Source organism: Cyclopterus lumpus, chromosome 4 (assembly GCF_009769545.1).
Source record: "Cyclopterus lumpus isolate fCycLum1 chromosome 4, fCycLum1.pri, whole genome shotgun sequence".
Classification (NCBI taxonomy): Eukaryota; Metazoa; Chordata; class Actinopteri; order Perciformes; family Cyclopteridae; genus Cyclopterus; species Cyclopterus lumpus.
In genome coordinates, this window is record NC_046969.1 from 23,401,958 (window position 1) to 23,419,260 (window position 17,303).

Genomic DNA, 17,303 nt, shown 5'->3' on the forward strand with positions numbered 1-17,303 from the left:
CAAACTCTTTCCGTCCCGGTCCCACTTAGGAGGAAGAACAATGTTCATGCCCCACCAGAAATCACTTTTATTTAAATCACTTTTTGTGACTCCTCCATCTGTGCTTTTTTTCAAAGAATAGAAATAAATAAAATTGCAATCACTTTCAAGTAAAGCAGATTGCTCCATCAAAGTGCAGAACAATGCAAACTATCTGTGCAAAAGAAATAACTCATATTTGGCAAATAAATAGCTTATTGGGGCTGCAATTAACCTGTTAGGCACTGAATATCTTTTCAAGATAATAACAATGAGGTGCAACCTGTGAAAAAATATAAACAACAAGTTCAAATATTTGGCAATAAAGAGTTTTACTGAGTTTTCAAAACAACAATACAAACAAAATGGGTCCAGATACGTGTAGCGTTCATGTTTTTATCAATATTAACTTTCCACTACACGCATTATTTTTTGTAACGGGGTCGCACGCTTGTTTACGAACACCCTCAATTCATGCTCAATGTATGTCATGCTTTTGTTTTGAAGGGCGACGGCAGAAAAGCCGATCTCACGGAGGTTGGACCTGGTCGAGTTGCTAGGGCTGGGGTCCAACAGTCAAATAATGACCTCCTAATATCTCTTACTAACCACTTTTGCCTTGACCTCTGTGGAAAAGGTCACGGGGGTCAAGGAAAGATGGGGAAGTTAGGAAAAGACTTTAGCGTAAGAAACACTGGACCTTACTTTATGAAAGGAAAGGAGATAACGCATTAGTGAGCGAGCACATTTAATAAAGGTTTGAATTGAGGTTTGAAGAGAGCAAAAACCAGAACCAGGACCCCCAATAGGATTAGTTAACCCGTCTTAAATGATGCATCGGTTCCTCTTCAATGAGCTGAACTATTCTCTGCCCAGCTTCTCCTGGATTTAAACAAGGCCTCTGCAGAAGAGTTGCTCCACTTCAGGGAAAGATTACCCTCCTATAAAATCTATTACAAGAGGAGAAATACCCTCCAGGAAAAATCTTCCTTCTAATATAGTTGCTGAAGGTTTTTTTTTTCCAAGATTACCTGTTACCACGGTAATTATCTTTAATGAAATGCACAAAGAACAGGCCAGCAGTGATTCGGCGAGCTGGATCTTGAGGTATTTAGAAGCCCAGTTTTCAAGACGAAGGATCGTTAAAGGTGTGTGTGTGTGGGGGGGGGGGATACATTATTTAGTGTTGGTGCATTGGTGCATGAAAGCGTCCAGCGTAGATGCGGTAGAGCTCAGCTTTGTCCCAGGAGATGCAGAGCTGGTTATGTCGGCCAAAAAAAAAGATCAATGAATGCAGCTGCGAGAGGTTCAGTGATAATAAACACGTGTTTACTGCTGCCGTGGTGCTCAATGCCGACCACTAGACTGTGAGACAACCACGGGCAACACGCATGTGGACCGACATGGAAATGAACTAATGTGACCGGCTGGACATACTGACCGCAGGGCCCACCGGTGGCGTCCAGTACCAGACAAATGTCCTCCTTTTGACACACAGCTACACCACCACGTCTGTCGCCCCAAATGAGAACGAATGAAACAACGTGTATTTAGGAATGTAAACATAGATTGTGACGATGTTACGGAAAGAAATGTCGTAATGCAGAACCCTTCAGTTGATCTCATGATGTAAGAGCTTTTTTGTTTTGAGCTCATTTGATGCCACGGGTTGAAATATAGCGTAGCGTCGATGCTACCCGGTAGCTGTACTGCATGATGGGGTCTTTACAATGGACCAGAAAGAAAGGGGAGGTTCCCCTGAATCACGTGATGTCCAACACGCGATCCTGACTGATGGCATACGCTCAGAATCGGCAAAAGAATTAATAAAACTGTTGCGCTGTCAATGTAATAAGTTTAATAAACATACTGATTACATGATCAATGCATTTGTGTATGTATTACGTAACAAATCGATATATTACCTAATAGCGATACAACTAGATGGCAGGAAGGACGGACGGATAGAAAGATCGATACGACTTATTTATTCATGCGGACCCCGATGACTTCCTGAATGTATTGTGTATGTGTGTGTGTGTGTATGTGTGTGTGTGTGTGTGTGTGTGTGTGTGTGTCGATGTGTACGTGTATGTGTGTGTGTTTGTGTGTGTATGTGTGTGTGTGTTTGTATGTGTGTGTGTGTTTGTGTGTGTATGTGCATGTGTGTACGTGTGTGTGTGTGTATGTGTGTGTGTGTGTGTCGATGTGTACGTGTATGTGTGTGTGTGTGTGTGTGTATGTGTGTGTGTGTTTGTGTGTGTATGTGTATGTGTGTACGTGTGTGTGTTTGTGTGTATGTGTGTGTGTGTGTATGTGTGTGTCGATGTGTACGTGTATGTGTACGTGTGTGTGTTTGTGTGTATGTGTGTGTGTGTGTGTGTGTGTGTGTGTTTGTGTGTGAATGTGTATGTGTGTACGTGTATGTGTGTGTGTTTGTGTGTATGTGTGTGTGTGTAAGTGTGTGTTTGTGTGTATGTGTGTGTGTGTGTATGTGTGTGTCGATGTGTACGTGTATGTGTATGTGTGTGTGTGTACGTGTGTGTACGTGTGTGTCTATGTGTACGTGTATGTGTGTGTTTGTGTGTGTGTGCATGTGTGTGTGTGTGTGTGTGTGCGTGTTTGTGTGTGCGTGCGTGTGTGTGTTTTCAGCTCTCCGGGGCCCCGACCAGACATCTGCAGCACTGATCCTCCTGCGACTCCCATCATGGGATTGCAGAGCTGACTGGAGCGGCCTCATTTGATTTAAAGTATCTGTCTCACACACACACACACACACACACACACACACACACACACACACACACACGGATTGCACCGGTAGCACGTGTGAGTCACACTTCAGCATGAAAAAGCCGCTGAGGGAGAGCAAATTAAACGAGTGTTGCTCAGAGACGGGGGACAACTACTCGTGAGAGGGTGTTGCCGGGTCCGGGATGGAGACAACGATAACAATTTAAAAAACCCTTAAATTAACCCCGTTGTCCTTGTCGAGATAAAAGGTTCGGCAGATGGATTCAGTAGTTTGTCAACGGCGTCGCTTTGTGTGCTGATAATCTGCTCTTTTTTTTTTTGTATTGTTGTCAGCCTTTTGCCAGGCTCGTCTGTTTGTTTATGCAAACCAGAGACACCTCTATGTCGTTCACTTGATGTCTTTGTAAAAAGGCAGACTATTTCCTGGGCCGCCGCGGCATCAGCGTCACTCTGCGGAATAGAAACAAACGGGATCAAAGGCAGTAAAGTGGCGAGACGGATGAAGCGCAATGTGGGCGCCCGGGTCGAGATCAGAGAGAATGCAGAGCGGGCCGAGAGGAGCCAGATAGAAAAATCGGCCTATTTCTTTTCGCTAAAAGGCCGCTAGCAGGCCGCTAGCGGGCTGCTAGCGGGCCGCTAGCGGGCGGCTAGCGGGCGGCTAGCGGGCAGCAAGCGGTGCGTGCTCACCAGAGCTGCTGTTGAAGTACGCGTCGCCTTCTGCAGCCGCGAGCAGCGACCTGTGGAGGCTGCAGCGAGCGCAGCAGGCGTGGAGTCATCAGCCTCCCTCCCCCCCCACCCTCCCTCCTCCAGACTTTAACCCCCCCCCCCCACACATGTCTTTTTCACACACACACACACGTGGGCTAACGTGCATCAACAATTACAGCTACATGCATGACATCTACAAGATAAACACTACTTTTTTTTTTAGTAATGTCTGCACCAATCAAGATTTATTTTAAACTGCATTTTAGACAACCGGCTCTTCAAAACGTTGAAATATGTTAAAAATGATGCGCCACAACCACAGAAACTGTAGGCAAAAAAAAAATAATACTTTGGTAATTGTCGTAAAAAAACAGGACGAATAGGAACATGAACTCAGAAAAATACAAATAATAACAAGACACAAACATGTCTGTGCAGTCAACAACATCCAATCGGTCAGCATCAATATATAAAACTGCAGCTCTAAATGAGTTTGGTCATTTATATATACTTGTTTACTATCTCTGTCGTTGGAATATCGTACACTTCAGCCTCTTAAAATGCACAATGTGTCATTTTTCTGTCTCTCGTTCAAAAACAATATCAAAATGCCGGAGTTCGGCGATGTCGTGCAGCAGCACGGCATCATGGGAGTTGCTGTCTTGCAGGCATGGCTGTCAGCTTCAGGGGAAACAAACAGACCCGGTGTTAAAAAAAAACAACAACAACAGTTAAAAACACAGAATAATGCTGTTTTTCTGCAGTTATAGGATACACAACTCAACAAAATAATACAAAAACAAAGCAGGTCTAGTCGTTTTGAGACATTTGAATGTGGAAACGTTACATATTAAACATTGATATCCATTGTACAAGGATATATTATACATGTATAATTGTTACCTTTTCCACTGTGGTCTCCTTTCTGCCTCAACCACACTGATAAAAAGAGGTGTTGAAGCTCCTCCTGGCTGTGGGTGTTCACTCCGAAACCGCGTGTTGTGTTTCCGTGGAACCGAATAGAACCGAGGCGAAGGAACAAGTGTAAAAGGAGGGGGGGGGGGGGGGAAGCAACCGTGTGTGTGTCTCTGAGATTAAGTGAGGATAAATAATACATCATGAATCTGAAACGGCTCCATCGTCGGGTTAAATATTCATTGTGTTACAACACTTTAACCTCTGATTTGCACAGTCGGCAAAGAAATGCGATAATATAATATCGTAGATATTGTCTTGATGATGTTTCAATCTGCCCACTTTTTCACAGCTGCCACCCACCACGAAATATATTAAACCTTCGGGCCCCATTCGGTTTCATCAACACGCAATTAGCCGGAGTCTTTAAAGGCACGAGGTTACGCAAGGGTTTCAGTAACCGATGTGATGTCATGTTCATTCGTCTCCCCTGATTGGCTGAAAACGAACAAGAAACTAGAGCACGGCCGCGATCAGTCGAGGGGTTTTGTTTTTTTTAGAAGCCCGAGGCTTAATTGTTTTAAATGAGAATGCTGCGTTTTCCAGCTCAATGCGTCTCACCGTCGCCACCGAACGCCCTCAGTCCAAAAGAATTCAACTCGCAGCAGATAAGTGCCCGACGTCATCGTGCCGAGCAAGAAAAAAAAAACACACTCTCGTCGGGCAACGAGCCAATAAGAAAAGAATTGGAAGCAAACTTTAAATAAGCACTTTGGATGTCTTTATTGCTATCACTATTTGTCTTTGTACTTGGTGTCTTTCTCCTCGCTGTTGGGCAAACCCGTCTGCCCGGGGAAGGGCGCGACCTTCAGGAAGAAGTAGGGGTTGCTCTGAACCCGCATGGCCACCAGGACCGGAAGAGCCGCGTAGAGCAAGTTCGCCGCCAGCACCGACGGGAAAACGTCGTCCGGGATGCGGAACGGAGCCGAGGTGCGGGGGTGGAGGGACGCCCCGATGTGGGCCCACTGGCACTGGGAAAGGAGACACAGACGTTACAACAACATTACTGCTTAGTGTGCTTCCACTGATGGCCTTTTGAAGCACTCCAAAAGGAACAACTCGGAGGGAATCGGCCACCTAGAGCCTCTTCTTCCACGGTTAAAACACGGGGAAAAGGGGCCGTAAAAAAAAAAAGAAGAGGCGGCACGGACTTAAGAAGCTGGCAGTTTAGAAAACACATTATTAGCGACCTCTCACGGCTTTAATCTGCGATCTCTCTGTCGGCTTCGTGCAAAGAGAAAGCACCTGCAGCTTGTTTATTGCAAGAAAAAGTGCTTCAATGGATAAATGCGGGGTCCCGGTGATTATTAGCCCCGGATGAGAGCTCGCCACAAGCAGTTTCATTTTAATTGGGGTGGCACGCGCGTTTCAGGCCTCTGTTTGTAAACTTCACTTTAATTTGACTTCAATCAGAGGCAGTGATTATGCCTCCGACTGGCTTTGAGGGAGTCAGTTTCGCTGTCCTGTCTCCGTGGCGTTTACCTGGATCACGGCTCCGGCTAAGAACACGGTCCAGTCCGACATCCACGTGCACCCGGGCTTCAGGAGGCCGTAAACGAACGCGCCCAACAGAGGGAGTCCGTAGAAGAACAAGTGCAGCATCTGTGGGGGGAAAAAAATATTTTTTTTTCCTATAATTTAAATTAATCTGTTTTATTGTCACATGTGTAAATTCCACGTATTATAATGTATATTCCACAGCGAACGGAGATTCTGGATCCCCTCCATCAGCGCTGTTCTTGGGTCCTGACCAACAATCCAGCAGACCATTAATACAGTGCGTCCTCCTTCTCCTCTGGCCTTTCTCCTCCTCCTGAATACAGAGGAGGGCTGCTTTTCATATTGGAATTACAAACACTGACACCCTCGTGAATAAAAGTGGCACTAACAGTGGCGTAAAAAAGTGACCAGGCGTGAGCAGTAAAATGGAGGTAAATATCAAAAGTAAACGTACTCTCTAGTGTTAAATCGTCAAAGGCTTCCACGAGAAGACTTTGCATCACTTGGATGTCGCGTATCTCCCCGGGTCCATCTAGCGTCGCATCGCCGTAAATCTAATCTCATCGCATTCTGCAGCGTGACTTGTTACTGCAGTCATCAGATAAACGTAAAAAGAAGGCAAAATGAGCTCTCTTCAAATGGAAACACTCAAATAAAGCCTCGGTTGTTCCCGAGCGCAAAGCGTCTCTCAAACATACATTCGCGCCCCTGAGCGCAAATGGCTATTTCCACACTACGGTCATTACAGAAACTGTCCTGACCTTCAACTTAAAATATTTGGAGCATGAAAGCCAGTTACCCCCCCTCCCCCCCAAAAAAAGAAGAAGAAAACTCAAATTATACCACTGAACAGTTTCTTTTCATTCTGGGTCCGAGGTCTAGATGAATTCTAATGAGTTCAGCCCAAGGCCTGAAAGCCAATCATATATGCCCTTCAGTCCTTTGTTCAAATGTCTTCCTAGTGCTGCCACGGTAATCTGTCACATGCCGTTCATCATCATCAATGGAGGTCGGTCAGCGTGGAAACACTGCAACCCAGTGTACCAAACGCAACTTTATTTCATTTCTTCACCCCCACGCGTACACACGAGCCTATGCTATCGCACGCACACACACACACAGCTGCCCGAGACATACTTTCACATGCTGTGCACACCCTCCTCCCACCCAGCGAGATGCTGATGGGGGGAGGGGGCTTTGGGAGAGGGATTAGCTTATCAAGTTCTGAGCATGCGGTTCGTCCGTCTGATCAATGACTTGCAATTGTGAGTGGACCGCGGCCCCCGACAAGGTCTTTGGATAACCTATTGACAGAGCTGTGTACGGCGAACAAAGCACAACAAAGAACCCGCAGCCGAGCAGGTTCAGGAGGAGGAAATAAAAAAGGGAAGGCATGGGCCAGACACGGTAATAATCTGTTATCCATCTCGCGCGAATGAAAGAGGGCGAGACAAAGATGCGCCGGCCTCTCAACCCTTCGCTCATTGTTGCTGTAATGATGGAAAAAACGTCTGTGTAATCAGCCGCGAGCTAAAAGAGTGGAGGAGATGAGGGGGCGAGCCTCCAGCACACTCGGAGTGCTATCCATGAGAGTGGAGATCCATTATGTGGCTGGTTATGTAAAACAGGCTGGAGGGGGGGGGGGGGGTGTTTAGGTGCTGAGACATGAGGCACTCACCATCACTCTGGGGTAGCCCACAGGATCCTTCAGGTAGGGCTCGTAGTGCTTCAGGTACGTGGAACAGGCCTCCAGAGGAGAGTCCAGAGCCACCTGCAGAAGGGAAGGGGGGGGGGGGACAAAATAACAGGAACAGCTCACACTATAACGCAATTCAATCTGAGAACAATTCCCTGACACTGTCTGAATAGGAAATGTCCACACGTGTCCTCAGTATTATCAATTAGAATGACAAACGGAGCTTTATGGTCAAAAGAAGAGTCCCTTTGAGAAGCATCTTCGAGTTTGGTGAAAAGATCGAACTCTGTTGGCCAAATGCCTCGACAAAAAGAACCTGTGGGATTTTTCTATTATGATTTTGGACCAATGTACACTTACCAAGCCTCTGAGGGTAGTGAAGGCCATGGCGGCTAACAGGAGCAGCACCAGGATCAGATCCAGAGGACGCCAGATCAGCTTCATGCTCTGAGCGTTGTGGGCCTGACGGGAGAAGCCAACGACATTACAGAGCTGGTTAGTCAAGATCCTTGTTTCATGGTCTCCAGCTCCCTAGAGCTGTGTTTGAAGGTCTGGTCTGTGGAATGAACAGGAAACATCTGTCAACACAACATTTCACGTGACGCTTTTTTTGCTCTGTTTTATGTTTCTTCTTTTTCTTTACTATCTCTCTCCATGCTCATGTTCACTTTGCTTGTCTGCCGTTTGGTGCTCATTGGGGTGGGACGACGTGAAGCTCATCGGATGATCTGCAAAAAGCAGCTGAAAACACAGCCGGTGAAAGTGGACCAAAAGAGTAAAGTTGTGGGCCAGAAAAATTGCAAAATCAATGAGCTGAAAGACGCTCTCTTAAGGTGAAAGTTGGGGGTTCGTCACCACAACCGACCCCCTTTTCAAGTAATCGTGATCCATTGCTAGAATAAGAAAATACAGATTATGCCTGCTGTAGATCCAAGACATATCTAAGGCCAAGCTACGGCTGCCCCCCCCCCACCCCCCCTTTGTCATCTTTCGTCGTCTGGATCACATTCAACTGGACTGCGCTGTTGCCCTGATTAAACACATTCAGCAAACACTACCGCTCTAAACCTCTCTCCGCCAAGGTCCACCCGCTCACGCGTTAGACTCACATTGTATCCCCCGATTAGCGGTCTGTCCTTGGGCCGAGTGAACAGCGTGACGGCTGCCCACACGGGCATCAGAAGGAAGAGGAAGTTGAGCCAGAAGACGGGACGGATCTCTGAGCCGTATTTACCTGCCGCAAAGAAAGAGACTTTTATCGTATTTTACTCACCCATAGAAACTGTGTACGAACATGACAACGTAAATATGTAATTAGGCTTCCGAATAAAACTACAGGGCACTTTGGGCTCAGGCAAACAGCGCATAATGCGTCTAGGTTAACACAACAGAGAACAACGCATTAGCCTGTAGACGAGGTTAAACTTGTGACACTCGTGTACCGCCCGACACCAACAGATGCTCTAAGTCTGTTTCCGGCGTTGTTCTGGGGTGTAGCGGTGGCAGACGAGGCGTGGATTGATTGTGTATTCTGTTGGCAGACCGATGGTACACTGGCGGTGCAGATGTTCACTTGATTAACGCTCGTCGTCGCGGGGACCGGTGGAGGAGGAACAGGAGACGAGGCTCACCTGCCACGATACCGCCAATGAACACGCTCATGTTGACGCACAAAGAGCCGGCCCAGAACAAGCCCAGGGTACGGTAGGCTTTCCTGGGAGAGGAACGACACATGAAACAAGGGGGGTTATACTGTTTATGCTGTTAGCAGAGATAGCAGGTAAGACAGAAGGTACACAATGTTAGATAAGGTCAGTTGAGGTCACACTTAAAGGTCACACATAAAGGTGCTAACCAGAACCATGTAGGGGTTTTCAGCTTTACCCAATCGGCAAATCCTTTTTGATTCCTGGTAAATCCTTTTTATAAAGGTTCCACCTGGGACCCTTTGAGACAGTTCTACTTAAAACCCCAAATATAAAGGGTTATAGCTGCAATCTTCCAATCACAACCCCCTATGAGAACCCTGCTATGGTGAAATGGTTCCACCCAGAACGTTCTCTCAAAGGTTTTATCCAAGATTTTTAAATTTAAAAAAACGTTCCGCTTTCTCAGGGTGCTAACAATGACCCACACAGGGGGTTAAGGGTTCAACCAAGAACAGTTTAATATTCCAGGGGTTCAATCGTTGGACTCCCGAGAACCCTTTTATGTTTCAAGTAGTACCAGAACCTCAGAACAATCATGGTTCTCAAATCCCAGTTTTTGTGTGGGGATGTGTGTGCTGGGAGGATCTTTAAACACTCGCGCTTTCAAGGACTGATTCTTCCACAAAAAGAAAAAGGGTTCTTTGGGCGTTTCCGAATGGAGCACTTCATCTCACAAAGAACCCTTTTGGAAGCTCTATTTCCAAGAATGGAAAAAAACATCTTTCACACACAACGCACAAGTTATGTGTAAAAAGAAAAAAGGAAAAAAGAAAAAAAGACCAGCACAAGTTCTCCCCATGGTAACAAAACTGGCATTGTTTAAAAGAGTATTTCATTTAGCACCTGCCCGAGGGCGGCTCACACACTGAACTATTGAACTCACAGACTGCACTTTATGACTAACTCGCTCTAAAGGGGCCCTGGTTTTACTTCCGAAAACACTTTTCTATTCAGGCCATTCGGTGAATTTGATGTTATAAATGCAACTCATGAATAGCAATCGCTCTGTTTCTCTAAAGATGAAAAATATGAAGATAAGAAGATGATTTTTAATACCGTCATTTACACGGGTGTACAGAATATCTGTTTATCGTCATCTATGGCCAGCTTTCTGTGACAGATGCATGAACTCAGTGTGACTCGAACTGACATCTCCCCACCTGTCGGTTATCCTGCTGATCATCACCAGGTACATGATAAAGTGTGCTATTCCATCCCAGTAACACATCATGATGGCATAGGCTGTTCCCAGATAGGGCTCCCCCTGAAACGCACACATGACATGTGCTCGTGTTAAACTGGAGCTTTTTTTTTTTTTTTTTTTTTACATTTTTGTAAAGCGAGAATGACAGAAACCCACCGTCTTTTGGTAGAATTCCATAAAGCCGGAGATAATGCCGTCATATTCCAAGGCACTCGTCAGGTCGATGACACAAGTGAAGGAAAATACAGCGAAAACTGCAATGAAACACAGGGGGGTATAAAAAACACAGGTGTGTGTGTGTGTGTGTGTGTGTGTGTGTGTGTGTGTATGTGTGTGTGTGTGTGTTTAAGGGGTAACTGCCTCTGTACAATATGAGCTTCAGACCCAAAGATAAAATGTGCAGAACTCAGTGAAACCATGAAATGTTAAGCAGCTTTCAGAAGCCTTTGTGATAAGTGAAAGTTTCATGTACTTACTCAATTTCCTTTGCTTGCCTATGAAAAACAGATCGTACGACTGGATTGACTAAAAGCCTCTGGTCTCCTTTTTTACTTCAAGATAATTTCCTCCGACTGGCTCGTCAGTGACTAATAGGACAGCGTGGGGAGAAACTTAAAATCTATATACATGTATATAGAGTCCATGGTGAACAGCCATCTTCTCTCCTTCGGGATCGGAGCCCAGCAGAGCTGAAAGCCATAAGGGTCTCACTGAAACCTGACCACGCTGGCACAATGGCAGTTATAGACCATTTTTTATTAACAATTCGACTCCCTGGGGGGGTTTCTACAAGGCATTGTGAGTGCTAAAAATGTTGCTTTATACCCACAGACCTTTTTTTTCAGAACGTCATGGTGAAGGGAACGGTTGTGTGGTGCGACTCGGGCATCTCTCTGTCAGATACCACGACTTAAACCGCATGTATCACATCCTCCCTATCTGTCCTTCGCACACTCTTTGCACACAGATGCACCCACACACACACACACACACACACACACACGCACACATTGTGTCTCTCTTGTGTACCACCAGTGTCTCTGTAATCCTCAGGACAACCAGGTTTATCTCTGACATCTAACAGGTGAGATAGCAGGGGGGATTATGGCTCTCCATCACTGAGGAGAGCCTGCCACGGCTTTTGTGCTCATTGTTGTGGTTCACCTGCACAACACTATATATCGTATCGCTCCGGGCACCAATTCACCACCCAGCATAGCCCCTGACAAAACAATATGACACAAATGAATGTAGAAAAAGCTTAATTAAAAGGTTAATATTGAAAGGTGCACACGCTGCCGGCGTCACAACGATCACACCGAATGCACAAGTCAGTCATGTGGGATCAATGGTTTCGTACAGGATCGTGAACATTCTCCAAAAGCTTTGCTTCAAGGTCAACCAAGGACTCAGGTCAACACGACAAAAGCTGAAAGGTGACGTGTGCCACGGCGCCGTGAGCTCTGGGGGTCAGTCGTGCCTCACAGTAGTGCGGCTCAGATTTGCTCTGAGCCTGATCGGTCTAAGCGGCTTAAATCAGAGGTAAATCACATAGAGTTCAACCTTTGTCCGACTTGTTTGGAAATATATTGCATGTGTGTGTGTGTCGTGTTTTAATACCAAAGAATAAGGCGTCTTTGGGTGGGTTGCCACGAGTGACGAGGAAGTAGAACAGAAACACGACCACCAGCACCGCAGCGCCGATCGCCAAGATCACGTACGGCCTGTGAAAGAAGAGGAATTCAACTGTTATCCATCAGGAGGAAGAAAAAAACACTCTAACTGCTGACCCCTCTGCACTGATTTTCTGCTTCATTCTCTCTACTAATTAGTTTCTCCCATGGAAGTTGTGCCAGTCCTCTCTGCGGCGCTAAATTAGTAAATGATGATGAATGGGAAGTCAGAGAGAATAATAATTACGCAACCTCGAAATAAGTCGAAATAATGCAGAGGTGTGAGGGGAAATCTGTGTGACCCAGCCGTGGGGAACTGGGCAGAGGCGTACAATATCCTGTTTTCTCCACTGGAAGGGCATCCTAGAGGGCACTTCATCATGTTTTCTCCACTAAAAGGGCTTCCTGTGGTGCACTTCATCACGTTTTCTCCACTAAAAGGGCTTCCTATGGTGCACTTCATCATGTTTTCTCCACTAAAAGGGCTTCCTACAGGGCACTTCATCACGTTTTCTCCACTAAAAGGGCTTCCTGTGGTGCACTTCATCACGTTTTCTCCACTAAAATGGCTTCCCATGGTGCACTTCATCATGTTTTCTCCACTAAAAGGGCTTCCCATGGTGCATTTCATCACGTTTTCTCTACTAAAAGGGCTTCCTATGGTGCACTTCATCATGTTTTCTCCACTAAAAGGGCTTCCTGTGGTGCACTTTATCACGTTTTCTCCACTAAAAAGGCATCCTAGAGGGCACTTCATCACGTTTTCTCCACTGGGGGAGGGGGCTCCTTAAGGGCAACAAAGAGGAGCTTTTTCAAATAAAGTTTGAAAGTCGAGACATTTGGCAAAATCTGAATCTGTGTTGATAAAACCCTTGCAATGATAATATGGTAATACATGCACTGGATTGCTTGTTTGTTATTGAGAATATTTAAAACACCTTTTACTTATCTCGCAAGGCTCATCGAGTTTTTCCGAATCTTTCAAAGACAAAGTTACGTAATGATTGCAGAGTATTAATCCACTGCGTTTTACTTCACCTTCCTTTTGTTAAACTCTACATCTGCAGTATTCCACCTCTCCAGTGGCTTGAAAGAAGCACAGCTTGACAAAGGTTTAATCAATCACGGGCAGAGGTGTGGGGAAGCAGAAAGGTATAAAGGCCGTGTTAGTTCAGCATTGCACTCCATGTTTACTGGTCAAAGGAGCCGCTGCCTGGCACTGGAAAAGATTAATGCGCTCGAGGTATCTCCCGGTAAACAACATTACCTCCTCGGAAAAAGAAAGAAGAAAAAAAACTCCCGACGTGTGTTCACGGGGAGGAGAAAAACAAATGCTTTTAGAGCAAAGGGAAGCTACCTCTCGAATTCAACCGCGCGGGAAGACTCATGCACACAGAATACTGTTTGTTTGCAGAGCGGAAGAGCACGAGGCATATCGCGCGTCAAGAGCAATTCATCAAACTCCTCTGTGTGCAGTCTGTATTGATTGTCAATGTCCACACACTCGACAAAGAGCCGGCGGAGATGTTCACACACAGGGAGGTGTGTAAAAGTCTGTCTGCTGTGAGGAATGTCCCGCGGTAATAAGTGTGAACGGGGAGTGGAATGTGTGTTTTTACTCTGTTTATTCCGCCTATGACTGTAGCCGATGCTATAAGGTAGCGTCCCAATAAACAGGCAGGACCGATAACAGCTGAGAAAAAGGAATTATCTCTAATATCAGATTATCTGCACACGTTCTGTTCACATTCCCTTCTTTTTGTCGTGGTTTAATCGTTTTTAGGAGTTTACACGGCTTTTTAGACGCAATTGGCAAACGCACTCTGAAGGTCGTGGAATTACTGGTGCTCAACGTGGTTTAAGGGGATTTTAAACTTTGAGATTTGAGCTTACAGCGTGCTCTAGTGGTGGGAAAGTGTACCTGCAGTCATCACGTGAAACAGGAAGGATCACCTGCTGCAAAATACATTATAATTATTTTAGAAAAGCTTTGATTATATAGTAATAAAACCAGAAAGGTCAGGATGGAACAGAGTAAAATATGATGTAAATGAGGTGTCTATTTCTGTCTTTTTGTTTGTAAATTGCTTTCTTTTCTTTACTTTATGTATTTGTCTGTATGTAAATTGGTGGCAAGCATCCAGGTTTGTTTTTTTAGTGTCATCCCTCCTGTGCATTTTCTCGTGTAACTGCATATTTCTCCTCTTTTCTTTTCTTTCATCACGTGCAGAGATAAATAACTCAACTAGAGAACCAACAAACGGAAGTATTTCAATGGAATACTGAGAAATAAGAGACCAGTAGAGGTTATGACTTACTCTTGAAACTCAGGAATGGTGTTCATGGCGTAAAGAATGCCGAGGGCGGAAAAAGAAAACAAAAAGACGAAGGTCTCCATCTCTGTGGAAGCTGCTCGGCCTCCCTGCGTGAAATATCCACGGCAACTGAGAGAAACACAAAACAGCGTTGATTCAATCCGCTCCAGCAATGGTAACACTCATATTTGATCAAATCGATATTCAAATGATGCCAATGCATCGATGCATTTATAGGAACTGGAACAGCTTCTTTTTTCTTCTTTTTTTTAAAGAATTAAATGAAATGAACGTCGTGAAAAATGAAATCCCGCACGAGATTCTGCAATTTTGAATTGATTGGAAGACGAAGTAGAGCAGGCTCTTACCGTCTGGCTTTTCCTTTTCGATGGATTAATCAAATTACAGCCGGCCTGAGGCAGACGTGGCCTTTACTGGCAAAATAATGAAGTGGAGACAAAGAAGCTTTTGGGTTGGAGAGAGAGGGGGGGGGGGGGGGGGGGGGGGGGGGGGGGTTGTGCAATTTTGATTTTGTTAGAGATTTACATAAGTCGTATTAGTGAAGAGGCCAACATTCCTATTCATGCAGCAACACTTAATGCTGTGTTTTATGAAATGTTGTGCGTTCATGGACTCACAAACAGAGACACAATGGGGGTTGGACGATATAATGAGGTTAAAGCAAAGCATTCTTTTTTGTGTCAATCACATCAAATTAAAGATGGAGTCTAATCCCAGATCCCACGTGTGTCGAATACACCTTCATCGTGATGTGTTTACGGTTTCCTTGTGTTCATTTTTTTTCATGGGGGACTTTGTTGCAAACGGAGCTGAAAAAATGTTCTTCCTCTCCATCTAATTATTGAATCCAGCAAACAGTTCTGTACACCGTTGGAAATAACTTCCCATGATGGATATTAAATCACCAGTTTGGGGGTTTGTTGCGCAACACTTGTTCTGCTTCTTCTGCAAAGGGAACAGTTCAAAACAGAGGAAGGGCCTTTGACGTCCTCTGAACCGAAAGTGCATACATTGTTTTATTCACAGTAACCAACCCCCGTAAGGGTCACAATGAAAACAGCTGCCTAATAGGTATAAACGATCAAAACGTAGTGGGAACGAGACACTAACAGGAAGTGGGAAATCCTTGCAGCGCTTTCTCCGGAGGCAAATCTTCATTGTGCTTTGTGTGCCCCCCCCCCCCCCCCCCCCCCCCCCCCCCCCCCCCCCCCCCCCCTTCAATGAATTCCCTCAAACAGGCCCGACTTTAAAACCCAGTTCACTTTAAACCAAGTGTTTGCAGTGTGTTTCCAGTAGGGTGCACCAAATTCAAACTCAGAGAGCAGACTGCTCCGTCATTTAATTACAGCTCGTTTCGAGATACCACATCACATATGACTTTTTTTTATTTTTATTCAAGATGTTTTTTTAAGTATCAGAAATTGTCTCCGGAAAGTGCGTTAAAGGAATCGGCGTGTCACAGGTTTCCGGTGTCGATTGATGAGCTAATATGCATTAGTATAAAGGTGACACTACAATGTGCCAGGATGCTGCTCTTACATCCTGTATCATCACCCAGCACCTTGCTGACATAAGACAATACAACAATATCACACAGCCCTACCAGTATCTTTCAAGAGCAGTACCTTCAAATTGAACAGAAACAAACACACACACACCCACACACACACACACACACACACACACACCATCCTTTGCTTCCCACCATCCTCCTTTGTTGGCAAAAAAAAGAGGGCCTGGTATACCCGGAAAGCATGTGGCAATGTGTGTTTGCTGGAAACCACTGGAGCTCTTCCAGCTCTGTCGTTCAATAACGAGGAACGGACAGACGGATGCCAAAATGAGACGGCGAACCTGCAGGAGGAAGATGAACACGCACTCCATTCATCATCTGAAAGGATAATATATATATACCTTTTTGTATAATAACTGTCTGCCCGGGATGCAGTCAATGTGATTTGCTCAAATGAAAAATGCCATGGAAGGAAACACATTTAAATATTCATGCATGTTTGTTTTTGTGCAAAAGGTTTTTTATGATCTTCTCCCTTTTTTTTTACAAGTTGCCATTTACGCTTTCTTTATTCTGTTGTGCCTGGACATTACTATCTGATATTGTATGCAGTGGTATAATGCTTCTTTTCATAGTTTCTTAGTAAGTCATTAGCTTTGATTATTATTATCATTAGTGGTGGGAGTGGGAGTGATTGTGATTGCCGGAGCAGTGGTGTTGTGCGTGGAATAAATGTAGGTCCACATAGTCTCTAAAAAACAAGAGAGAAAACAACTACTAAAGGGAGCAATTCCAGGTATACGACTAGTGAAATAAATAATGCACTCATTTAAATAATAGTGAACATCTGATACAGGCTCGACCTAATTTCCAGATATCATAGAGTTTAATGAGTTTTTAATAACAAAAAATAAGCATTTGAGTGTTATAGATGCATATTAATAGTGTACACACCATTATAATAACACATTTATATTGTATTTACAGAATGTAACATGTTTATATTTTACACGGCTAATGTATAATTACGTAACGCGTTGATTGGGGCCAATAGCAAAGCTGTAACTGGGTTATTTCACATTTTAATGTATTTATTCTGAATTGACTCATCGGATTAGTTGTGCCAAAACATCACCGCGATGAACTATTTATGGCCCGGCTGTCTCTCTGGCTCGCGATCGTCGAGCGGCACAGTGCGCGTGACGACAGCGGCGGAA

The 17,303-nt window shown here is 44.9% G+C and overlaps 1 protein-coding gene across 2 annotated transcripts; it reads right to left on the reverse strand.

Annotated features, from left to right (window-relative positions):
* Positions 1 to 5,189: 5,189 nt before the first annotated feature.
* tm6sf2 (transmembrane 6 superfamily member 2) lies at positions 5,190 to 15,023 on the reverse strand. Of its 2 annotated transcripts, XM_034531175.1 has the most exons (11): positions 14,921 to 15,023; positions 14,556 to 14,681; positions 12,185 to 12,288; positions 10,721 to 10,818; positions 10,521 to 10,624; positions 9,283 to 9,365; positions 8,761 to 8,885; positions 8,012 to 8,113; positions 7,634 to 7,726; positions 5,938 to 6,057; positions 5,190 to 5,426 (listed from the first exon to the last, which is right to left on the reverse strand). In XM_034531175.1, exons 2-11 carry the CDS (start codon positions 14,633 to 14,635, stop codon positions 5,190 to 5,192), a joined length of 1,146 nt encoding a protein of 381 aa, XP_034387066.1. In that variant the 5' UTR covers positions 14,636 to 14,681; positions 14,921 to 15,023. The 2 variants fall into 2 exon arrangements, with proteins under 2 accessions (XP_034387066.1, XP_034387067.1); XM_034531176.1 differs by lacking the exon at positions 14,921 to 15,023 and having other exon boundaries at positions 14,556 to 14,697.
* Between the last annotated feature and the right edge of the window lie 2,280 nt (positions 15,024 to 17,303).

Bases quoted from the DNA above. Each gene is read 5' to 3' on its own strand.
- tm6sf2 (XM_034531175.1), bottom strand. From the start codon at position 14,635: ATGGAGACCTTCGTCTTTTTGTTTTCTTTTTCCGCCCTCGGCATTCTT. The intron at 10,819-12,184 runs GTATTAAAACAC...GTTTCATTGCAG, and splicing joins CAAAGACGCCTTATTCTTTG to TTTTCGCTGTATTTTCCTTC. The intron at 8,886-9,282 runs GTGAGCCTCGTC...TCTTTGCGGCAG, and splicing joins CATTGGCGGTATCGTGGCAG to GTAAATACGGCTCAGAGATC.